Here is a 26,292-nt window from a genome sequence, read left to right as displayed (position 1 = left end):
GATCTCATAGACATCTACCCTTCCCCTTTAGTTTCACCCCTTAAAGTCACCACCACTGCCATCCAACTACCCCTAATGTCGATTCAACGGCGTCATTGCCACCTTACTACCACCACTGCTCCTCCTCTCTAGCCTTATCTCAACCTATAAGCACTTGTTTCCTTCTATCACGACGTCGAAACTTGTTTGTTTTGGTGCCTGCTAAAAGGAAATGTGCGCTTCAATGTAGGACAACCCCTGCTCGATATTCCTGACATCTTCTCGCTACTTGAATTTGCATTAAGCATGCTCATTAGGTATAACCATCATCCCCTTGTTTAACTTATGTCTTTTAATAGTAGTAGGTTAATTTTTTATTTTTATTTTTCAGTTTTGATCAATCACTGTTAATTAGAGTTTCTAGTTAGTACATTATTGATTAGTTATCTTTGTTTGTATTGATTAGTAGTTTGTTGGATATTTAGTGATCAAACTGATTTTTAGCTATTAATCATGAGCCTCGACTTGTGGTAGAGACTCAATATTTTCCATTCCTCTTTGTTTCTATTTTCTGGTCTTAATTAGTTTAAATTTAGGATCGATTGTATTGTGATTATCACTTGCCACTATATTATGTTAGTTGATACAATTGTTTATTTAAATTGATTAATTAGCGGATTAACATGTTGTTTATTGTTGGTGTTAGAAATGAAAATGGAACCCTTCTTGAACCTTTTGGTGGTGGTATGCAGAGAGACAAGAGAGACAAAGGCGACGAGGTTTTACTTATATTACTCTGTGTCTGAAGAGAGGTGTATATCTTACAAAAATGGGTCAAGACATATTGGACTCTACTGTGATTGGGCTTGTTTTACTTTGGATTTAGCTTTCAACAATTGGGCCTTAAAACTTCAGCTATTTTTATTGACCCATTCTAGAAGCACCCAGAAGATAATAAAATTATTCTTTTGTAAATATTCCTTAGTTTGTTACAATAGATGTTAGGAGTAGACTAGTAAAATAATGCCAGCTGACAAAGTTTGTTTAGACTAGATTCCATTCTATTGTATTTATACATTACACTATACAGATAAATAAACACAGAAATTTTTCCAAAATTATTTTCTTTCATTCTCTTCATGGTATTAGAGCAAGGATAATCTGCTCTTCCTTTTCACGATCCTTTTTGCTTCATTTATTTTTATTTTTGCTTTTTTCTTTCTTCAAGCTATGGGTACCACTGCTTAGATCCTAGATTCACTTGCGTCATCCACTTCCACAGACAATCCTACTGTGCCTGCAACTTCAGTTATGAGTGGAGTGGTTGATTCATCACATCCTTACTAGCTTCATCCTTCGGATTATTCAGGGATGAATCTTGTTTCCATAGTGTTTGATGGAAGAAGCTACAGTGGATGGAGAAGAGCTGTAGTAATTGCTTTATCTACAAAGAATAAGTTAGTTCTCATTGATAGAACTCTTACTATTCCACAAGCTGATTCTGGGCTTCTAAAGACCTGGGCTAGGTGTAATGACATGGTACTGTCATGTCTACTCAATTCTCTATCTAAGGAGATAGCTGATAGTGTGCTTTACTCTCAAAGTGCGAAGGACTTATGGAGTAATTTAGAGGACAGATTAAGACAAACAAATGGTGCTATGTTATTTCAGTTATAAAAGGAACTTAGTGTTGTGGTGCAAGGTAATTCTAGTATATCAACCTACTTTACTAAGATGAAAAGCCTATGGGATAAGCTTGATACTTTGAATACGTTTTCTGCATATGTTTGTGAATGTGACTGTGGTGCCAAGGTGAAGAACTTCAAGGCATATTAATATGAAAGGTTGCTACAGTTTTTGATGGGTTTAAATGACACATTCATATGTGTTAGGAGTAATATACTATTGTCTTCACCCTTACCTTCCATTGGACATGATTATTCACTTGTGATACAAGATGAGAAACAAAGTGATATCCATGCTACTCCTTCTTATCGAGGAAATTCTGGATCCTTCCTTGCTACAAACCTATAGGGAAATGAAAGAAGATTCAATGAGACCAAGGGACATAAGGGAGGTTTTAATCCTAGAAAGAATGCTAGAATTTGGGAGTACAATTGTCCTCTAAATAATTAGCCTCTCATCAATGCCTACCTCTAATTGAGAAGATCACAACAAGAATTAGTTGTTAGTCTGTATTGTTGCTTTCTTACTCTCGCAGACTACAACTGATCAAATCAGTGTTGTTTGGTATTCAAACTTACTAGGCACACATATTTCTCCTTCCCAGAAAGGTTATGAAGATGATTGAAACAATGTGCAAATCATTCTTATGGACCGGAGAGGTATCCATCACAAATAAAGCAGTGGTATCCTGGGAAAAAGTTTGTATGCCCCAAATTACAGGTGGACTAAATGTCATAAACTTGTACACTTGGAACAAAGATGTTGTAATGAAATAATTATGGGTTATTGCAATGAAAAACGACTGCTTGTGGATAAAATGGGTGCATAACTACTACATCAAAAAGCAGAATTTGGAGTACATGCCTACACGTAAGGCTGCAGCTTGGATGATCAAGAAAATCTTAGAGACTAGAGAGACCCTGCAGAGTCAATCCATGCAGGGCTTTTTGATTGATAAACTGAAGATATTGTAGGTGCACGAGCAATTTTCGATTAAGAAGGCCTGCCTCATGCTGATGCCCCAGTATCAAAAAGTCCCTTGGAAGAGCATAGTCTTACAGTCAAGCATCTACCCCGGATTCAAATTCATCATATGGCTGGCTGCACATGAAAGACTAGCAATAGTGGATAAACTATATAAAATAGGAGTGCACGTGCCTCAGAATTGTGCTTTCTACAAAGAAACTACTGAAACACTTGAGTATCTATTCTTTGAATGCTCAATAACAAGAAGAGTATAGAGCAAACTACTGGTGTTGTTAGGCATGAAAAGGAACATAACTGGCTAGGAATAGGAGCTTAGCTGGGCATGTCAAATGGCTGTAAAGAAGACATGGCGAGATGATATTACACAACTTAGATAGATTTGCTTAGTTCTTTTGTATGTAATTATCTGTACATCTTATGTTTCCAGTTTTATAAGTAATTTCTAGACTTGTAGTAGGCATGGATGAAATGTGTAATCTAGGACTAGACTTATATTCAGGATAGTAGTTGGTCAGCAACTACTTGGCATTGTACAAATATATTTTTTATTAATATAATTTTGACTTTAATAAAAAAATAATGCTGGAATTTGTGCTTACTGCAAGAAACCTGGCCATAGCATTGATAAGTGTTATAGGATTCATGGTTTTCCTCTAGATTTTAAATTCATAAAGCAGAGGAAAGTTTAGGGCAATGTGCAAGAAAATGATGTGTTTAACACAAATGAAAAGGGAAACCGGGGAAATGCTAATATACTAGGAGCGAAATCACTTACACAAGAAAATGTGACACAGCTGTTGTAGTTTCTACAACAGGTTAACATGGGCCAGCAGGGAGCAGGAACCTCTTATGCTTCTGCAAATTTGAGTTGTGCTGGTATATCCAAGTTTTTCAATTTTTTTGTCCATTTTATTCAAATTGATAGTGATTCATGGATATTATATAGTGGAGAAACTGAGCATTTGACTTTTAATAAAAAAATTCTTTATCAACTACAAAGCTTTGCCTAAACCTGTCATGGTCAATTTGCCTAATTCCCATGGAGTAAAAGTTACTCATTCATGTTCTGTTGCATTATTACCAAATCTAGTTTTGCACAATGTACTGTATGTGCCTTCCTTTAGATTCAATTTGTTGTATCTGCACAAGTTCTGCAGACAACTTCAACAGTATGTTCTTTTCACTCCTAATTCTTATTTTCTGTTGCAGGGCCCTTCACTCAAGAGCCTTATAGAGATTGGTAAGGAGAAATGAGGCCTATAATCCTCAAGTCAAGACTAGCAACTCCAGTTTTTCAAAGTTTCCCTAAGTCTAGTATCTTTGTATATAGGCAGAAATTTAGTTTTGTTCCTGTTTTTAATTCATGTTTTGCTTTTTCTGAATCCAATGTACAAGAAAAGCTGGGGTATTATAGGATAGGCCACATGCCTTTGAGCAATATGAAGAAATATTTTGATGTTTTTGTTCCCTCGTGTTTCAATTATTCTACTCCTTGTCTTATTTGTCCTATGGCTAGACAATCCAAGCTTTCTTTCCCTTCAAGCTCTATATCAACTAAAAACGTTTTTGAACTAATGCATGTTGGATACTTGAGGACCTTACAAGGATCCCACCTATGATGGTTATAAATATTTCCTCACCATAGTTGATGACTACAATAGAGGTACATGGATTTACTTACTACGTACCAAATCAAATGTTTTCATTGTCATATAATCTTATTTGGCCATGGTAGAAAGGCAATTTCATACAAAAGTTAAGATAATAAGATCAGATAATACTTCTGAATCGGGGTCTGGTAATTTTTAAATAGAATTCTTTCAATCACAGGGAATTATACATCAAACCAGTTGTGTCTCAACTCCACAATAGAATGGAGTTGCGGAGAGAAAGCATAGACACTTGCTAGAGACATCTAAAGCCTTGTTATTTCTGGGGGAATGCCTACTCACATCTACCTACTTGATCAACATATTCCCTTCTAGAGTGTTAAATATCGACTCTTTATGAAGTCCTCTTTCAAGCCAAACCTAATTATTCTGCTTTAAAATGCTTTGGATGTTTATGTTTTGCCTCTATTCTTTCAAGACATAGAACCAAATTTGATTCACAGGTTGTTCCTTGTGTGTTTTTAGGTTATCCTCATGGTAAAAAAGTCTATAAAGTTGTTGTTCTTAAGACACTAAAGGTCTTCATATCTAGAGATGTAGTAATCCATGAGGAATTCTTTCCCTTTGCTTCTATCAAATCTAATTGTACATGGACTTCTTATTTGCCTGCTGCTACATTGCACAATTCCTTTCCCTTAAACTCAGATTCTTCATCACATTTGTGTTCACCAGACAACCAACATTCTAATCCTACCCCTTCCTCTACTACTGTTGTTTCTCCCTCTCTTATCCTCTCACCACAGACTCCTTGCCTTAGTGCAACTTTCTTTCCTACCAGTCCATTTCGCACTTATAGTGTACCTTTTCCTTCACTCTCCTATCCTGTTTCTCTACCTATATTGGATACCCTCATTAGAAAGTCTACTAGAGCTCACAATCCTTTGATATACCTTAAAGATTACATTTGTAATGCTCTTCAACTCCCAGATGTGAGTAATGCCAGTTTTCTTGCACCTGCCTCTCCCACATCTTTGTCTTTTAGTAGCCTACCCACCACTAATCAATATATGTTCAATTCTTTATCTAATATGCATGAAACTATTAGTTGTTCACAGGCTGCACATCACTCACGCTGGCAATAAGCCATGTAATAGGAAATTATAGCTCTTGAGCTCAACAAAACTTGGGAGGTCATGGAATTACCCCTAGGTAGAAAGGGTCTACCTTGTAAATGGGTCTACAAGGTAAAGCAACATTCAGATGGTAGTGTAGAAAGGCTAAAGGCCAGGTTGGTGATAAGAGGCGATATACAGAGAGATGGAATAGATTTCAATGAAACTTTTTCTCCAGTGGTCAAGATGACCACTATCAGATGCATCCTAGCCATAACAGTTAAGAAAAGTTGGGTAATGTGATGACCCAAAAGGTCATCTTATTCTTTAGAACTTGAATCTGCATTCTTAAGCCTTTAAAATCTCGTTTTTACCCTTCTCAATTTGCGTGCGCAGTCCGGGCAGGTTTCCGAAAAACTTTTATGTTGAAAACTAATAAAAATAAAAAAATTTGCCTTAAAAGTTAATTTTAGTTGACTTCGGTCAACATTTTTGGTAAACGGGCTCGGATCTGTGCTTTGACGGTCCCGGTAGGTTCGTATCGAATTATGGGACCTGGGCGTATGCCCATAATCGAATTCGGAGGTCCCTAGCTTGAGTTATGAATTATTGATAAAAATTAAAAGTTTGAAAATTATTTATTTTTAAGAATTGATTGATATTTTGCATTGTTAGTATCGGGTCCATATTTTGGTTTCGGAGCCCGGTACAGGTTCATTATGATATTTAAGACTTGCCGGTGAAATCTGGTATGAAGCAGAGTTGATTTGACGTGATTCGGGCGTCCAGTTGAGAAAATAGAAATTTTAAAGTGTTCTTAAGAATTTCATTTGATTTAGTGCTAAATTCGTAGTTCTAGGTGTTATTTTGGCGATTTTATCGAGCGAGCAGGTCCGTATGATATTTATAGACTTATGTGCATGTTCGGTTTGGAGCCCCGAGGGCTCGGGTGAGTTTCGGATAGGCTACGGGGTGATTTGCACTTAGAAAATCTGAGATTTTTGCTGCAGCGGCTGTTCTGGTGTGCCTTTCTTCACGTTCGCGTAGGTAGTGTCGCGAACGCGAAAGGTAAAATGGGGGCAGGGGAATTTCCTTCTTCGCGAATGCGAAGGACTGGTCGCGAACGCGAAGCGTTGGGGTGGTACCCTTTTGCGGACGCGATCTCTCTCACGCGAACGCGATAGTTTAAGGGACCTGGGGGAGGGGGGTCATGTTCTTCTACGCGAACACGTCCACTGGGTCGCAAATGCGAAGGCTTAGGGGGGAGCTACCTTATGCGAATGCGTAGAAGGACTCGCGAATGCGAGGGCCTTAGGCCGCTGTGCATCGCGATCGTGACAGGCCTCTCGCGAACGCGATGAAGGCATGTCCAGTGACTTAAAACAGACTCCAAACACGAGTTTAAGCCATTTCTTCAACATTTTTCAAGAACCAAACGGGTAGAGGCGATCTTCAAGAGTCATATTCTTCCCCAAAGTGTTGGTAAGTGATTCTAAACCATTTTCTTTCAATTACCCATTACATTTTATGAATTATCAACCTAAAATCTAGAGTTTTCATGGTACAATTAGGGGTTAGGGTAGAAACTAGGTATTTCGGGAATTTGGGGATTTAGACCTCAATTTGAGGTCGGATTCCAAAACCAATTATATATTCGGGCTCGGGGATGAATGAGTAATTGGATTGTGGTCCGAACTTTTGGTTTTGACCAAGCGGGCCCGAGGTCAATTTTTTGACTTTTTGGAGGAAAAATTTGGGAAATTTAATTTATGCAATATAATTGATTTATTTAAAAATACTTGATATTATTGAGTCATTTTTGAATAGATACGAGTGGTTAGAGGTGAATTCCAAAGGAAAAACTGTGATTGAGAATTGAGTGGCCTTCGGAGCGAGGTAAGTGTCGTGTGTAACTTTGGCTTGAGGGAATAGGTATTATGTGTTTATTTGCTACGTGTTTGGTTGTTAAATACGATGTATAGGTGAGGTGACGAGCATCTATGCGTCGTTGTCGAGTCATAGCCTGCGAGTGAAATTTTATTCTTGTCTATTTTGTAGCCTTAAATTCTACTATCCATGCTTAGCGGGTTATTTGAAATGTTGGGTGACTTATATCTGGTTTCACTGAGATTTGGTAACTTTCGAATATTGATTCAAGGTTAAGGTTACATTGTGCTATTGATTATGGGTAAAATACTGATTTCTTTGTGATACTCTTATCTATCAGTTGTTATTGATTCTGTAATTTGTGAGGAGGAGTGTAAAGCACGAAGGGTGATGCTGTGCATGCATTATTTATATTGTGAGGAAGAGTGTAAAGCACGAAGGGTGATGCCATGTATATTATGAGAGTAAAAGCACGAAGGGTGATGCCGTGCTGTTCTATTTATTTATTTGGTGAGGTTGAGAGTAAAAGCACGAAGGGTGATGCCGTGCCGTTCTATTTATTTATTTGGTGAGGTTGAGAGTAAAAAGCACGAAGGGTGATGCTGTACAGTTTTCCCTTGCTGTTTTATTTACTCAATTCGTTTAAAGATTTTTGGTTTAATTCTATTTTTTCATTATTCTCACTCTTTATATTGTATACCCCCACTGTATGTCCCATTCCCATTATTTTCGCGTTATTTCTTTATTTACTGTTGTTGCCACTAGCATGATTATACTGTTCAGGTTATATGTGGGTGTCTTGTCCTAGCCTCATGACTACTTCGCCGAGGTTAGGCTCGATACTTACCAATACATGGGGTCGGTTGTATTGATGCTGCACTCTGCACTTTCTGTGCAGATTTTAATACCGGCTCAGGTTAATCGAGATTTGCTATTGGTCCGCTGTCTGGAGACTCAAGGTTGATGTGTCGGCGTTCACAGACCTTGAAGTCCCCATCTATCTTTTATGTCCTACTATTTTTTTTCATTCAGACAGTTGTATTTCTTTCAGGCTATTACTTGTAGTAAATTCTAGAATGTTCGTGAATTGTGACTCCAGATCCGGGTGGTAGTAATTAATACAGTTTAATAATATTTTGTACTTATTATATTTCATCTTAGTTAATTATTGTTATAAGGAATTGGTTTAACAATTTTCTAACGTTGGCTTGCCTAGCAAGTGAAATGTTAGGCGCCATCACGGTCCCGTCGGTGAAATATTTCTGGTCGTGACAGGTACATTATCAATTGGATGTGAACAATGCATTCTTACATGGTGATTTAAACGAGGAAGTCTATATGAAATTCCTAGTTGGCTTTATACCACCTTCTCCTAACCATGTTTGTAAGTTGAAAAAGTCCATTTATGGTCTTCGTCAAGCTTCTAGGCAATGGTACTCTAAGCTCAATATTGCTCTTAATTTTAAAGGGTGTACACATTCATTGAATAATTATTCTTTAATTTTTTAAAAGACAGATTATTCTATCTCTATTATCGCAGTATATATCGATGACATACTATCAACATGTAATGATGCAAAGGAATTGACTGCATTAAAGGATTTTCTACATCAAGAATTTAGAATCAAGGACCTTGGAAGCTTACATTATGTTTTGGGTATGGAAGTTCTCCGTGAGCATTATGGTTTGATTCTATCTCAGAGGAAGTTCACCCTTTATTTACTGCACGAATTTAATTCTTTCAACAAGACACCTGTTTCTTGTCCTCTTGATCCTTCTGTTCACCTCTTAGCTAAGACTAGTGCTCCCATTTCAGACCCAACCTTGTATTGTCATTTGTTGGGCAAGCTGAACTATTTAACACATACAAGGTCAGATCTGTCTTGCACCGTATAACACCTTAGCCAGTATATGTAGGATCCTCGACAGGCCCCTCTCAATGATGCACTCCGTGTTCTCCGCTGCTTATTAAGGGATCCTGGACTTGGCCTCTTCATGTCTTTATCTCCTTTCATTTTATGATTCCGACTGAGCCACTTGTCCAGATTCGCGTCGATCCGTCAATGGTTTCTACATTTCTCTTGGCTCATCTCCAATTTTGTGGAAATCCAAAAAGCATTCGTCTCTTTCTCTAAGCTTTGCAGAGGCTGAATACAGCTCAATGCAACGGGTTGTAGCTGAGCTCACATGGTTGGTATGCCTGTTTGATGATCTTTCTATTCCAATTTCCCTTCCTGTTTTTATTCATTCAGATAGTCAGTCAGCAATCTATATCGCAAAAAACCCTATATTTCACGAAAGAACGAAGCATATAGAACAAGACTATCATTTTGTCAGACAACAGTTCCTTGTCTGGCCGATTTCCCTCTCCTATGTTCGCTCCTCTTCTCAGCTCGCAGATCTGTTCACAAAGTCTCTCACAAGGCCGGTTCATCACAATCTTTTGAGCAAGTTGGGTGTCCTTTCATCCCCCTCCAACTTGAGGGGTGTGTGTGCTGGTCTTAGAAATGAAAATGGTAGTCTTCTCGAACTTTCTGATGGTGGTATGCAGAGAGACAAAAGAGACAAAGGCAGCTAGGTTTTACTTATGTTACTTTGTGTCTGAAGAGAGGTGTATATCTTATAAAAACGGGTCAAGGCATATTGGAATCTACTATGATTGGGCTCATTTTACTTTGGATTTAACTTTCAACAATTGGGCCTTTAAGCTTCAGCTATTTTTATTGACCCAATCTAGAAGGACCCAAAAGATACAATAAAAATACTCTACATAGTAGATAAAATTATTCTTTTGTAAATATTCCTTAGTTAGTTACAATAACTCTTAGGAGTAGACTAGTAAAATACTGCCAGCTGGCAAAGTTTATTTAGACTAGATTTCGTTCTTTTGTATTTATACGTTACACTGTACAGAGAAATAAACAAACAAAAAAATTTCCAAAACTATTTTATTTCATTTTCTTCATTTATATAGTCGTTGCCTTTGGTAAAAAAATTTTTCCCTGATTTCAGTAATTAGTTTAGTTTTAAAGTTTAGCTTTGTTTCTTGTTTATGTCTTTATGACTGTCTGTTGTGTTATGAGAGTAATTAAGTAGTTTCGAATAGTTAGTAGTTTGTATTAATCGAGTTAGCTATATTATTTCGTTCCTTTTTACTAGCTTGGTCAATCACTGCTATTGTTTATTTGTTTGATTTTAATTAGCTTATGTGTTGATATTTGTTTGGTTTAAATATTTTGAGAGACGTGTTAGTTAGTTTATAAGCTTGTTTGGTTGGTTTGATAGCCAAGTTGTTGCATTCCGAATTCTGATTAGTAGTAGTTTATTATGGGGACTATCTTGGTTGTTTTAGGCTCTGAATATTTGAGCTAAATGAGAGGAAAGGGAAGAAAGAGAGAGTACTTGAGTGTAGGGTCCGTGTTTGGTTGCTTTTACTATTAAGGACTATTTTGGAGTATAATACTACTCCAAAAGACTGTCCAGATTTGGTGAGGAATAAGTGTTTCTTGGGTAGATTTTTGGTTTTGGACAGATGTTCTGTCAAAGAGTTATCATTTTAAACAAAAATCTGTCCTATGGTCCTTTATCCTCCTATATAAAGAAGAGTTTCTTTCCTCACTATGGACGCACATCTGAGAGAGAGTAAAATATCAGTTGAACATCTAATAGTAAGCTGAAGATTTGTGAGCTTGGGAGTGATTCTTAGAGTGCAAAAACTTTGAAGGAGAAAAGAGATCCTTTAGGCAATCTTAAACTTATTAGTTTCTGGGTTCAATTGTTGAAGTTGTCATGACCCAAAATCCATCTAAAGGTCGTGATGGCGCCATACATTGCTGTTAGGCAAGCCAAAAATATATACTTAATTTGGTTCTCGTTTTAATATTTTGAAATCATATTTTTCTTCCATTAAATAGTAAAAGATGGAGTTCACAATGTAAATAATAATATATTTACCAATTTCAATACAGAACAACTCATAAGCGCCCCAAAACCCGGTCACAAGTGCATGAGCATCAACTAGGAATGTAAAATAAAATACAACATATGTCCGTAATACAATTTTGGACAGGAGAAATATAAATACTTTGAAGGAGACTCTGCCGGCTGCAGGTCCTAATATGGAATGCAACTCACGTAAGTCCCTGCATGCATACACGTCTCTGCTCTCACAAGGCCACTAGTCACATATGTACTTGCACAAAAATGTGCAGCAAACTATTTTCTTAGATAATTGACTTATTGTGGTCATGTTCAGGGGCGGCTCTAAGGCTTTGGACAGTGAGGCCATTGCCTTAGGCCCCCAAATTTATTTTAAATTCTTATTATTATTGTTACTATTATATATTATATAATTTATATAAATAATTAGAATAAAAAAAAGTGTTACAGTATTTTTTTTTACTTGATTGAGGTTATTGTATACAATAAATTTATAAATTATGATAATTTTCTTCCCTCATTAATTAGTATATTTGACAAGAGTGGGTTGCTATAGTGGTGAGCACTCTCCACTTCCAACCAAGAGGTTGTGAGTTCGAGTCACCCCACGAGCAAGGTGGGTAGTTCTTGGAGGGAGGGAGCCGAGGGTCTATCGAAAACAGTCTCTCTACTCCAGGGTAAGGGTAAGGTCTGCGTACAAACTACCCTCTCAAGACTCCACTAGTAGATTATACTGGGATTAAGGGCCTCCGAATATGATTTCGCCTTAGGTCCCGAGATCTGTTGAGCCGGCTCTGGTCATGTTATCTATGTGTATGTCTAGATCTGTCATAGTCTTGTTAAAAAATGCGAACTTGAAGCACATGGCATGAATATTTAAGCTTATTTGAAAATCTTAAATGGTAAGAACTCTAAGTGTCGTAATAATATATACACACATATATATAGTTGTCGTTTCTATTCTATGTTTCAAAGACCGACTTTGTAATAAGCTCTTTACCATTAGATTTTCTGTAAATTAAAGTTTAGCTGTAAATACATTAAATTCTCCGCTAGTTGTTTTAAAAAGAAAAAGAAATGCATCTTGAAGAGTCCAATATCCTCTCCAAATCTCTGTTTTTTTATTATTGTTGGTTTGGAATATTATATGTAATTTGGGCATTATGCTCACTGTTAGATTGCATTAATGATTAACACCAATGTCCTCTGTTGTTTGAATTTTGTGGTTTAAATATGATTTATAAAAACCAATAAAAGATGATCTTTGAAATAGAGTTATGAATAATTGGCCCATGAGGTTTAATCTGCCGAAAAGAGGGACTAAACTTAACTCGTTGGGCCCAACAACTTTAGCATTAAGCTGGCCCAGTTTTCTTTAAGAAGAATTCACTTAAATAGCCGTTCACCCAATCACTTAAACTAAAAATAGCCAGCGAAGGTATTATATATGTATAACTTATGTACTATATGTATATAATTATATATAATCAATATATAATTTATGTATATGGATAGAAAAAGTAAATAATGAATATAGGCGGCTATTTATGTAAATATCCCCTTTAACAACAAAGCTGGCCATTTTCTATATAGCTAATTGGGCCACACGAATCCATTTCAGCTGGCTGGTTTTGTATACTAAATTGCAACAGTCCAGTACCAATAAAATTCATGAGTTTGCCCATTCTCTTTTAATAACAAAGTTGAGCTATTTTTTTTTTCAATAGATCAATAGAGTGGCCAAATGCCATAAAAACAATAAACATGAGTTAGTCTAAATTTGATGTTCATATTTAGTTAAACAATTTTAATCCTTGCCTCTCGAGGAATTAATTAATAACTTAATTACCTCAAATAATTTAAACGATAAGAAAATTCTAGGCACGTTTCAAATGTAGACCATGTATTCATACACGATCTTTGGCAACATTTAATTGATAAAATAGTCACGTGTGCATTCCTGCTCATTGACTCTTTAATAATAAATTGTGTTTGACCATGCGTTCATACTCGCTCCTTGATTAAACACACATGATAAAAAGAAAGACCTCGTGTGCTTATACGCTTCTAGGCCAAAATTAATAACATTTAGTTAATTACTAAAAGGTAATAGACAACTATACTTTAAGGCAATACCACACAGTTTATCCATATTATTTAAGCCACGTTTTAATAAATAAAAGCGACTATGCTAGAACCACGGAATTCGGAGAGTGCCTTACACCACCTCCTCGGTCAACAAAATTCTTTACCCGGTCTCTTATTTTCGTGGACCAATAAAAATAGAGTCAAACTTTCCTTTGAATAAGGATTCAAATAAAAAGTGACTTGGAACACCAAAAATCAATTCCAAGTGGCGACTCTGTAAGTAAAATAATCTTTACTCAAATTTATCACTTTAATTGAAAAAACTCTTTAATCCACAATAATTCACATAATATATTTTGCGGGTGGTAAAAAGGGGTGTGACAATCGGTGCAATATAGTAGTTTGTATCAAATCATTAGCATTGATGTTTTCTATATTTTTAAACGTTATTGAGATAACTTTTTTCATTGCTATGGAGTAATTTCTGTTAGGGTGTTGACATATATGGTGTACTGATAACTTGATTAGGGATTCGATTCTTGACAATTGTTTTAATTAATTGATGGGTTTTAATTCGTATTGAAAGTTATTTATTATTTTGATTATCGAAAGAGGAGCTTGATATTGAATTTCTTTACATCTTACGCTCTAGTTTAAATTTGTGATTCAACTAGGTAATCGAAAGAGCCTCTTGAATTATTAATCAAACTAGAAAATAGGAAAATATTCGTGAGAAGTTACCCTTTAGACTAAAATCATCATTTTATTCGTTGCAATTATTCACCATTCTTCAATTGGATTAATTACTGAAATTAATATTTAATCGAAAGAGAAATATTAACTTCAAGTCTAATCCAATTATCTATTGAATTCGTGAGAATCAATAGTATTATAGAGTGAGCTAATTCAACAATTGGATCCCGAGTCAATTGTCTTGCACCTGTCTAGTCAATTACCCTTATTTCTCTCATTGATATTTCTTTATTGCTCATATGTTGTCTTCCGTGATCACTTGCTAATTGCTTAAGTTTTAGTAGTTAACCATAGTTGATAATCATTCAATCAAGAGTTAATTTTTCTGGATAGTAATTAACTAAAGATTTTAATTTTTCTGGATAGTAATTAACTAAAGATTATTCAAACACTATTTAAATCTAATCCATGTGGAGATGATAAATTAACTATACTATCTTTGACTAGTGAGCAATAATTTAGTGCTGTGTTTTGCGCTCGTAATGGCATAATCAAATTTTCTCGTTGGATATGATATAGATAAAATGACTGTATCCTTCAAGGCCACTGATTGCATCAAGTTGGCCTAATTTATTTAATTAGCTTTAGACTTCTTCAGTTTGTTATATTCTACTTTGATACTCATACGTGGACTTCAGTATGTATCATCTATGGAGGAAAAAATTCTATTGTTTTGTGCCTTTTTCACAATTAGATCTGTAGCAAACTTATCCTCACTCAGAATGCTTGAGGGTCTATGAGTGTTTTCATTATAGTTGTTGTTAATCCTTACAATGTATACTATTGACCTTCTTAGGCATATCAGTTGGTGAACAAAAATTGGACCTTGTTGTTAATCCCTCTACTGGTTTTCAAGAGGATAATATTGTGATCGACTCATAAACTACTTATACTTTCCTTCCTTCACCGTTCTATAACCAACTTGAAACATTAGCGAGAGAAACCATTAAAAAAGAACCGTGGGTTGACAACTCATCATCTGAGTGGAGTCTTTCCTACAAAGATCTGGAAGGCATTATATTCCTCCAATGAAGCTTTATTTTTATTGAAGATGATGTGCTATTATCTATGGAGAATATAATGCCATTCTCGTCGGATACGATTTAGATTGTGTTGATTATTAAACAAAGATTGTTATAACTAACAAAGATTCACATTTCTTGCACTCTTGTTGAGATAGATGTGCGGGAATACCAGGATCAATAAGATTAGGAATAAAGACATTCAGCTCAGGATAGGAGTAGTCTCGGTGGGGGACAAGATGTGGGAAGCGATACTTAGATGGTATGGTCATGTGAAGAGAAGATGCACAGATGTTCATACAAAGAGGTGTGAGAGGTTGACCCTTGGTGGGTTTGAGAAGGGGTAAAGGTAGGCGAAAGAAGTATTGGGGAGAGGTGATTAGGCAAGATATGGCGTTGCTTCAGCTTACGGAGGACATGACCCTTGAAAAGAAGCTGTGGAGGTTGAGAATTAAGATAAAAGGCTAGTAAATAGTCGAGAGTATTTGTTTCCAATACCAGTAGTAGTGGTTTGGTCTTGTATTATGTTATTGTTATATTTCTATTACTACATGTTATTTCTTTCGCTTCATTTTCTTATTATCTTATTGGTATTTGAGCAATCATAATATCACCCCATAATTGAGGTATTTGTAGTTTTCAACAACAATTACTACAAGGGTAAAATGAAAACAAATAACTAATTTTATCTTAAAATTCTAAAATAATTTGAGACAACTATTCAGCTTATCCACCATTTTCAAAAATAATGTCTCCTATATCTTCTCCAAATTCACTCCGGACTGAGTTAGTACCTGACCCTCTAGGTGCATACTTTATTAACTTTTCTGTTGGAACTCCTCCAAAGTTCCAACTGGCACTTATTGACACTGGCAGTCATATTAATTCGATACAATGCCAACCTTGTCTAGATTGTTACAAGCAAGATATCCCCATTTTCTATCCTGTAAACTCTTCAACCTTTAAGTTGATATCCTGTAATTCAGACAAATGCTTTTAGAATAGCTTCTAAGGAATTGTATTCTGCGACCCACATTGCTAGTAGTTACTCATTTGGTGATGTAGCCATTAAAACTTTCACTTTCTATTATGAAAATGGAGAAAAAATTTCTTTCCCAAGTATTATTTATGGATGTGGTCACATATCCAAATCTACACTAGTGAACCCTATGATGTCTGGCGTAATAGACCTTGGCGCTTCTCATGCGTCTTTAGTGTCGCAACTTAGTCTAACATTTGGACAAGAACTTTCCTACTGTTTTGTACCAAGGGCACAACTAGATATCCCTAGCAAACTTACCTTTGGTGACAATCGAGTTATTGTTAAACCTACCTTTGTGCACTATTTCTTGACCCTCTTAGGCATACCGGTTGGTGAACAAAAACTTGACCTTGTTGTTAATTCCTCTACTATTTTTCAAGAGAAAAATATTGTGATTGACTCAGGAACTACTTATACTTTCCTTCCTGCACCGTTTTACAATCAATTCGATACATTGGTGAGAGAAGCCATTAAAGTAGAACCGTGGGTTGACAACTCATCATCTGGGCTAAGTCTCTGCTACAAAGATCTGAAAGGCACTGATATTCCTCCAACGACGCTTCATTTTATTGGAGCTGATGTCTTATTTTCTGGGGAGAATATAATGCCTCCAATTCTAAATAGTAGCAGAATTCAGTGCCTAGCCTTTAAACGAACGGAAGATCAGTCTTTCTTTCGCAATATGGTCCAATCAAACTTTCTCGTCGGATACAATTTAGATAAAATGATCGTATCTTTCAAGGCCAATGATTGCAACAAGTTGACCTGATTTAGTTCCAAAATAGGTTTCAGTCCGTATTATGAAATTATAATCTACTTTGTTATTTGTGAAGTTTCGTCCATATCTACCTATTAACAAAGAAAATATCTATTAGTGCTTGTTTATATTCTCTGTAATTGTACTTATTTGTCAGGGTTCATGATCATCATTTTATAATAAACATGATCAATCAAGTAAATAAGATTATTATAATGTATGCACGAAAAAAAAATATATTTACGAATAAAACTTTTCAACATGGTGTTAAAGAAATTTTTAAGGATTGAAAATTACTCCAACATATCGCTTCGGGCATAGTTAGTTATCCAAAGTAAGTTAAGTTTTAGTAACGAAACATAAAAGATACATGTGCTATGAACATATAGAATGCATGCATGAGATGTGCATCTTTTCTAGCCATAAAAATTTATCTTGCTCTACCGTGCCCTAAACATATTTGTTAGCAATATCAATACTTTATGGCTTCAACACAAATTTAATCCACTACTTCACATCCAAATCACCTTTTTTTCATTAGCCTCTACTAAATTGAAAACGTATAAAAAATATCATATTTATGAGTGCATGAAATGTGCATCTTTATTAGTTATAACAATCTTTGTCTGATAATCAACGCAATCTGATACTATAAAAGAATGACTTCATACATATCAAACGCTAATATTTGTTTGTTAGTTTCGCATTTTAAAAGAAAAATATATATGAAATTAATGGTATTTTCTTAAAACTATAATATTGATAACCAAATATTGACTCATAAAATAGTTATAGGTCCACATAAATTGACACATAAGGAGTATTAAAAGGTTATCCCTTTTCTTTGCCTAAAGAGTGAACAAGTTTATACTAAGAGATTTCTATTATTAGGGAACAAGTTTACCTATAAATATATATAGGCTCTCTCTTTCATATTTGATGGCCCAACGGATGGTTGGGAAGGGGTGTCTATCATATTTGTCCTTTGTGAGAGATGTTAATACTGATACTCCTACTATTGATTTTGTATCTGTAGTATGATACTTTCCGGATGTTTTTCCTATAGACCTGACGGGCATGCCACCCAACAAGGATATTGATATTAGTATTGACTTGATGCCGGGCACTCAACCCATTTCTATTCCTCATTATCATATGGCATCAACTGAGTTGAAAGAATTGAAAGAGCGAGGGTGTTCTCTGAGATTGACTTGAGGTCTGGGTATCACCAGTTGAAGATTCGGGACTCGAATATTCTCAAGACGACATTCAGGACCCGCTACGGTCACTATGAGTTCCTTGTGATGTCTTTTGGGCTGACCAATGCCCCAGCAACATTCATGCATCTGATGAACAGTGTATTTTAGCCATATCTTGACTCGGTTGTCATAGTGTTCATTGATGATATCCTGGTTTACTCACGTATCCAGAAGGAGCAAGCACAACTAGGGGTGAGCGTTCGATACTTCGATATGGTATTTAATAACTACGGTTCGATATTCGATATATCAATTGTGCATACCAAATATAATACTAAAGTAGTTCGGTACGGTTCAGTATTTTCTTATTTGGTTCGGTGCGGTTTCGATATCATACCAAAGTCTTTCAAATCTCCCAAGATTATGCTATGTCTATTACCTAATGTCTCTTCTGACTTCTGCTGAGAATTCAACCACTCAAAGGAAAACTTAGAAAATGAATCTTGATAATTACATAGAGTAAAAAATAATTCCTGGAGTGCAGTGACCTAGATTTAACACTTGCAACATTGGATTCTGAAAAGAAAATGTGAACATTGAAAATAGACAGCAGGAAATTTATGCTCTAAGATGATATTTTTCTTTCTTTCTTACTCTTTTACTCTAAGATGATATTGTTCTTTTGTCAGTAGCCTAAGGGAATCTGGCAAAGCTTTTCAAAGGAATGTAATGTTTGAAAAATCTAGCGACTCGAGCTTCTTGATTTTATTTTAATGTAGTCCTTCTCAGCTGGCAACCTCAGTGCTCTTTGACGGTAATTTCCTAGAAAAGAAAAATTTAAGACTGAGTTTGGCAAAAATAATGATTCTTAAATTCTTAAGTTCAAGTACGTAACTCAGATCTTTTCACTAGCTAAAACCCCCAAAACATTTATTCTTTAAATGCTCAAAAATAAATTATTCAACATAAGAAACTTAATGAAATATAACAAGTTGAAACTAACATAAAACCTGAAAAATGAAGAAGTTGTGAACCTGTTGAAGACTTGAAGATTGAAAAATAAAGGTCAGCAATGAGTAAACAAACAGTTGCTGAGGAGAGGAGTCGTCGTCGTCGAGGTCGTGAAGTCTTTGTCGTCATCTCTGCTATTGTAGTCGTGAATTACAGCAGAAGTCAAGCAATGTTTTTTAGAGAAATTAGGGTTATAAAATAGAAAAGGGAAGGGGTAAGCAGAAGTTAAGTTTTTCTGTATGCTCTCTAAGTCTCTACGCCCTAAGGGACTAACTAAGGCCTAAGGGATTAGGGGTGTTGGGCTTAGGTTTATTCTTGATTGGGATGGAAAATAAAAATAGATGTGGGCTTGGACTTAATATATTTCGGTATACCGAAATACCAAAAAATCAATACCGAGTACCGAACTGAAATACCAAAAAATCTATACTGAATAATACCAAAAAACTGAAAAACTGGATACTGAAATACAAAATTAATTTGGTTCAATTCAGAATTTGGTTTTTCAAATTTTATGCCCATCCCTATGCACAACATTTGAGGATTGTACTACAGAGGCTGAAGGGGGAGAATATTTATGGCAAGTTCTCCAAGTGTGAGTTTTAACTTAGTTCTGTGGTGTTCTTAGGGCACGTGGTGTCCAGTGAGGGGATGAAGGTGGATCCAAAGAAGATAGAGGCGATTCATAGTTGGCCCAGACCGTCTCAACTACTGAGATTCAAAGCTTTCTTGGCTTGGCCGATTATTATCGTCACTTCGTAGAGGGTCTTCTCGTCTATTGTAGCGCCTTTGACCAAATTGACCTAGAAGGGTGCTCCATTTAGGTGGTCGGATGAGTGTGAAGAGAGCTTTCAAAAGCTCAAGACTTCCTTAACCACAACTCCAGTTCTAGTTTTGCCTTCAGCGTCAAGATCTTATACAGTGTATTGTGATGCATCTCTGATCGGTATCGGGTGTGTCTTAATGCACGAGGGTAGAGTGATTGCTTATGCTTCGCGCTAGTTGAAGCCCCGTGGGAAGAACTACACTGTTCATGATTTGGAGTTGGCAGCCATCGTTCATGCATTGAAGATTTTGAGGCATTATATATACGGTGTGTCTTGTGAGGTATTTACGGATCATCAGAGTCTCCAGCACTTTTTCAAACAAAAAGATCTAAACTTGAGGCAGCAAATATGGTTGGAGCTGCAAAAGGACTATGATATTACCTTTCTGTATCATCCCGGGAAGGCCAATATGGTGGCCGATGCCCTAAGTAGAAAAGCGGTGAGTATGGGTAGCCTTGCATTTATTCCTATTGGTGAGAAAATGTTTGCAATTAATGTTCAGGTCTTGGCCAACCAGTTTGTGAGATTAGATGTTTTTCAGAGCCCAATCGGGTTCTAGCTTGTATGATGATCCTCATTTGCTTGTCCTTAAGGACACAGTTTAGCACGGTGATGCGAAAGATGTTACTATTAGGGATGATGAGGTGTTGAGGATGCAGGGTCGGATTTGTGTGCGTAATGTAGATGGGCTATATGAGTTGATCTTTGAGGAGGCCCATATTTCGCGATATTCCATTCATCCGGGTGCCGCAATGATGTACCAGGACTTGAGGCAGCACTATTGGTGGAAGAATATGAAGAAGAGTTACGCCGATCGGAAGGTTCGTTATGTTGCTTACATGGTTAGGGAGAAAGTACTACTCAGAGTTTCGCTCATGAAGGTGTTATGAGGTTCGGCAAGAAGGGCAAGTTGAGCCCTCGGTACATTGGTCTGTTTGAGTTGCTTCAGAGGATTGGAGAGGTGGCTTACAAGCTTGCCTTGCCGCCTAGTCTATCGAGTGTTTATCCAGTGTTTCATGTTTCTATGCTCCGGAAGTATGTCGGTGATCCGCCTCATGTTATGGTCTCCAGCATGGCTCAGTTGGATGGTGATTTGACTTATGATATAGAGCAGGTGGTCATTTTGGACCGACAAGTTCAAAAGTGGAGGTCAAAGAATATAGCTTCATTAAAGGTGCAGTGGAGAGGTCAGCCAGTTGAGAAAGCTACTTAGGAAACCGAGCGGGAGATGCGGAGCAGATATCTACGCCTATTTGAGACTCCAGGTATGTTTCTAGACCCGTTCAAGGACGAACGTTTGTTTAAGAGGGTAGGATGTAATGACATGGCCGGTTGTTTTGAATGTTGTAGCCCTGTTCCCCCATTTACTTGTTATTTTATGCTCAATTTTTGTTATGTGACTTGTCGGGGTAGTTGGTTTGGTTTCGGAGATGTTTCAGAATGAGTTAAGACACTTAGTCTCAAGGTTGGACGCTTAAGTTGAAAAGGTTAATCTAATGTTGACTTATGTGTTAATGGCTCCGAATTGGAGTTTTGATGGTTCTGATAGCTCCGTTGGGTGATTTTGGACTTAGGAGTGAGTCTGGATAGTGATTTGGAAGTTTGTAGTTGATTTAGTCTTGAAATGGCGAAAGTTGGAAAATTAGAAGTTTTGAAAATTGAGAAGTTTGACCAAGAGTTTACTTTGTGGTTACCAGACTCGGATTTTGATTCTGGGAATTGGAGTAGGTCCGTTGTGTCTTTTATGACTTGTGTGAAAAATTTTGAGGTCAATCAGACGTGATTTGATAGGTTTCGGCATCGATTGTAGAAATTGGAATTTATTCATTTTCATTAGGTTTGAATTGGGGTGCGATTCGTGTTTTTGATGTTGTTTTATGTTATTTGAGACCTCTACTAAGTTCGTATCGTATTTTAGGACTTGTTTGTATAATTGGTTGAGGTCACGGGGGGCATCGGGTGGATTTCGGAGGGTTAGCAGAAGAATTTTGGACTTGAGAAAATGTTGATGGTTGTTGGACTGGTGTGATCGTATCTACGAGGGTCATGGTCGTAGGTGCGGGGATGGCGTCGCAGAAGCGAGTTTGACTGGGCTGCTGATGGGTCGCAGGTGCTAGGGTAGTGCTGCATCTGCGAGCCCGCTAATGCGTGTGTGGCTCCGCAGAAGCGGTGGGTGAGCTGGAAATGGTAGTTCGCAGGAGCGAGCTAGCATATGCGGGATTGGTGGCCGCAGAAGCGATGTAGCGGAATTTAATTGAGTTCCGTAGATGCGAAGATTTGACCGCAGAAGCGGTATCGCAGAAGCATAGAAAAGAGCCGCATGTGCGAAAAGCACTGAGCAGAATAAATGTTTAAGGGTTTTCGTGATTTTTATCATTTTGGACTTTGCAAACTCGGAATAAGGCGATTTTTGAGAGGGATTTCTTGAGGTAATTCACTTGTGATCATTTTCATTCAATAATATTGTTTTCCCATTGAATTTCCCACCTAGTTTTTGTGTTTTTTAGGTGGAATTTTGGGAGTTTTAGTCTAGGGATTGGAGAGTTAAGTTTGGGGATTTGAGTGACGATTTGGTGTCGGAATTTGGTAAATTTGGTATGGTTGGACTCATGGTTGAATGTGCTTTCGAATTTTATAACTTTTATTGGATTCCGAGACGTAGACCCCGAGGTTGAATTTTTAGTTAACTTTTTGACTTTTGATTAAGAACTTAGTAATTTCATATAGAATTGATTCCTATAGCTTGAGTTGATCGTATAGAATTGTTTGTGGCAAGATTCGAGGTATTCAGAGCCCGGTTCACGAGGCAAGGGCTTGTTGGAGTATAGATTTGCATGGTTTGAGGTAAGTAATACTTCTAAACTTGGTTCTGAGGGTATGAATACCTGAAATTATGTGCTATGTGATTGGTGTTGAGGTGACGCACATGCTAGGTGACGGTCGTGTGGGCGTGCACCGTAGTAATTGTGATTCAGTTAAATTCATGGAACTGTATAGTTGTCATATCTGAATAATTTTGTTGTACCCTATGTGTTAGAGCACTTGAGCTGTGGTTTATGTTAGAAATCATGTTTAGGCTATGTGCTGGTGCTATTGGGACCCACATTGGTCGTTCTTTGCTGTGAAGTTATTTGCTTAATTTCAGTTATGTACTCAGTCGCATTCATCATTGCATATCATATCGCAATCTCTGTTATTATACATTATCACATCACACATTATTGATTTGGGCTACTTAGCATGAGTGTTGTGATCCTGAAAGACTGGGAATATTGATGACTGAGTGAGGCTGAGGGTCCTATTTCTGAGTGATATTTATGGGATCAGGCTGCACACCGCAACATGCTTTATTGATTTATGCCATGATTGACTTATTATAGCGTTTGGGCTGAATCTGCCCCTCCGGAGTCTGCACACCCATAGTGAGCACAATTGCTATCGATTCATTTGCATTTGGGTTGGATCTGCCCTAGATTTATTTGCATTTGGGCTGGATCTCGCTTGGTCTGGATCTTCCCTGTACAGTGCTGAGTGATTGAGTGCGATGAGTGAGAATTGAGACGGTCAGGTTGAGTACTCCCAGAGTGTGAGTAAGCGAGGCTTTCATTGTGTTGCATCACATACGATATGCATATTGGCATGTAGATATAGAGATGTCATACTACTCATATCATTCAGACTTGACATATTTTATCTGTTCTGAGTTTAATTGTTAAACCTGGAAGCATGTATACAATCTTGTACTGGTACCTGCAGATTATGAGTTTATCTAAGACATTACTGTCATATGTTCTTTAAAATTCCGTACCGTTTAATTATGTGTTTGGACCGTATTGTTTAGACTCGTCACTGCTTCAGCCCAAAGGTTAGACTTGTTACTTATTGAGTTGGTTGTACTCACGCTACACCATGTACTTCGTGTGCATATCCAAGTGTTTTCGGGTATGGTGGTTGTTGATCTCAGAGTTTTCTGCCTTTCAGAGATTATCGAGGCAACTGCCTTGGCGTCCGCTGACCTTGACTCTCCTCCCATATCCCTCAGTTTTACTTTCTTAGATAATGTATCATACTATGTATTTGTATAGATGCTCATGTACTCCGTGATGACACACGGGTTTTGGGATATTTTGTATTGAGTTGTGACGTTTTCATTTAGTTTTATGTGACTTTTACTTACTTGAGTTTATTTTCGTATAATTTAAATTTCAAGATGATGGTATGTGTGAGTTTTCGGCTTGCCTAGTATCATGATAGGTGTCATCACGACACTTGGAATTTTGGGTCGTGGTAATTTTCACTTCAGTTGTTGTTAAACTTTTCAATGTGTACTATTGATCCTCTTAGGCATATCAGTTGGTGAACAAAAGTTAGAACTTTGTTATTGATCCTCCACTGTTTTTCAAGAGGAGAATATTGTGATTGACTCAGAAATTACTAATAATTTCCTTCCTACACCATTCTACAACTAACTTGAAATATTGGTGAGAGAATCCATTGAAGTAGAACAGTGGCTTGACAACTCATCATCTGGGTTGACTCTCTACTACAAAGATCTAAAAGGCACTGATATTTCTTCAATGATGCTTTATTTTATTGGAGCTGATGTGCCATTGTCTACGGAGATATAATGCCTCCAATTCCAAACTGTGCCATTGAAGGAACTTTTGACCTACGAATGATTTGAGAAGCAACTAAGCCAAGAAGACAGAGGAATTCATCAAGATTTCAACCAACAATCAGTGCAATAGAGGAGTTTGTATCGAATCATTACCATTAATGTTTTTCTTTATGTTTTAAAGCCTAGTTGAGATGACTTTTTCCATTGTTATGGAGTAATACCCCTTAGGGTGTTGACATATATGGTGTATTGATAACTTGATTAGGGATTAGATTCTTGACAATTGTTTGAATTAATTAATGGAGTTATAATTCGTACTGTGAAGTTATTTATTATTTTGATTAATCGAAAGATGGGCTTGATATTGAATTTCTTTACATCATACACTCTAGTCTAAATTTGTGATTCAACTAGGTAATCGAAAGAGCCTCTTGAATTATTAATCGAACTAGAAAATAGAGAAATATTTGTGAGAAGTTACCCTTTAGACTAAAACCATCATTTTATTCGTTGCAATTATTCACCGCGATTCAGTTGGATTAATTACTAACATTAACGTTTAGTCAAAAGAGGAGGATTAACTTCAAATATAATATAATTATTTGTTGAATTCGTAAGAATCAACAGTATTATAGAGTGAACTAATTCAATTGGATCCCGAGTCAATTGTCTTGCACCTGTCTAGTCAATTTCCCCTATTTCTCTCATTGATATTTCTTTGTTGCTCATATGTTATCTTCCGTGATCAGTTGTTAATCGTAGTTGATAATCATTCAATCAAGAGATACGTTTCCTAGATAGTAATTAACTAAATATTATTTGAACACTCTTTAAATTAAATCCTTGTGGAGACGATAAATTAACTATACTATCTTAGACTAGCGAGCAATAATTTAGTGTTGTGTTTTGCGCTCTTCAAATTTTGGCGTCGTTGCCGGGGATTGGCAATCAATAGTATTCAAATCTCACTTGTGTGTAGGCAACATGTTTAACTTCACTTGTATGACTCGATCTTCTTCAAAAGAAGTGATTCCATACAATCCAGAGGTAGAAAAGCATCTGCGATAGTTGAGGAAAGAGAAAGAACTCACCAGAAAATTTTTGTGGAAACCTTCAACCCAAGTACAAATGGATAATAAAAGTGATGATGGGGTAGACTTAGCTGCAATATAGGCAACACAACAAAGAGAGCAAGCGGCACAGATGGCAACTGAAGCAGCCCTTTGAGTTGCTGATGAGACTATCGAAGATGATGGGGGTCAAAGATTCAATATAAATTGACCCTTGGATGAAGACCAGTTCAAAAATATGGCTCTCATGCCTGGAAGAGCATTAGGTAATTATGCTAGACCAGTATACAATCAAGACTGTCAAGTGTGTGACCTCCACCCGTAGTAACAAATTATTTTGAGTTGAACCAAGGCTTGCTTCAAATCATCAAGAACAACTATGTATTTAGAGGGAAGGCCAATGAAGATCCTAACACTTACTTGATGGACTTTAATGAAATCATGAACACCTTCTAGTATAATGGATTATCAAAAGATGCGGTCTACTTAAGGGCATTCCCCTTTTCATTGAAGGATGACGCGAAGCACTGGCTTTGAAGCTTACCATCTGGGTCGATCAGGACATGGAAGATATGACTAAAACGTTCCTTGACAAGTAATTCTCAGCTGCAAAAATAGTGAAATTCAGAAGGGAAATCCACAACTTGTGCTAGAAGGACACTGAAACGATCTTTGAAGCTTGGGAAAGATACAAGGAGATAGTGA

General features: G+C 36.8%; 1 protein-coding gene across 1 annotated transcript; it reads left to right on the top strand.

The window, feature by feature from the left end:
* The first annotated feature begins 15,221 nt into the window (after positions 1-15,221).
* Positions 15,222-16,874, top strand: LOC138896564 (aspartic proteinase CDR1-like). The gene is made up of 2 exons (XM_070181842.1): positions 15,222-15,406; positions 16,064-16,874. The coding sequence occupies exons 1-2, from the start codon at positions 15,222-15,224 to the stop codon at positions 16,872-16,874; spliced, it is 996 nt and encodes a 331-aa protein (XP_070037943.1).
* The last annotated feature ends 9,418 nt before the right edge of the window (positions 16,875-26,292 follow it).

The sequence above is a fragment of the Nicotiana tomentosiformis genome, chromosome 1 (assembly GCF_000390325.3).
Source record: "Nicotiana tomentosiformis chromosome 1, ASM39032v3, whole genome shotgun sequence".
Lineage (NCBI taxonomy): Eukaryota > Viridiplantae > Streptophyta > Magnoliopsida > Solanales > Solanaceae > Nicotiana > Nicotiana tomentosiformis.
Note: the sequence above shows the minus strand (reverse complement) of the source record. Positions and strands in the feature narration are given on the sequence as shown.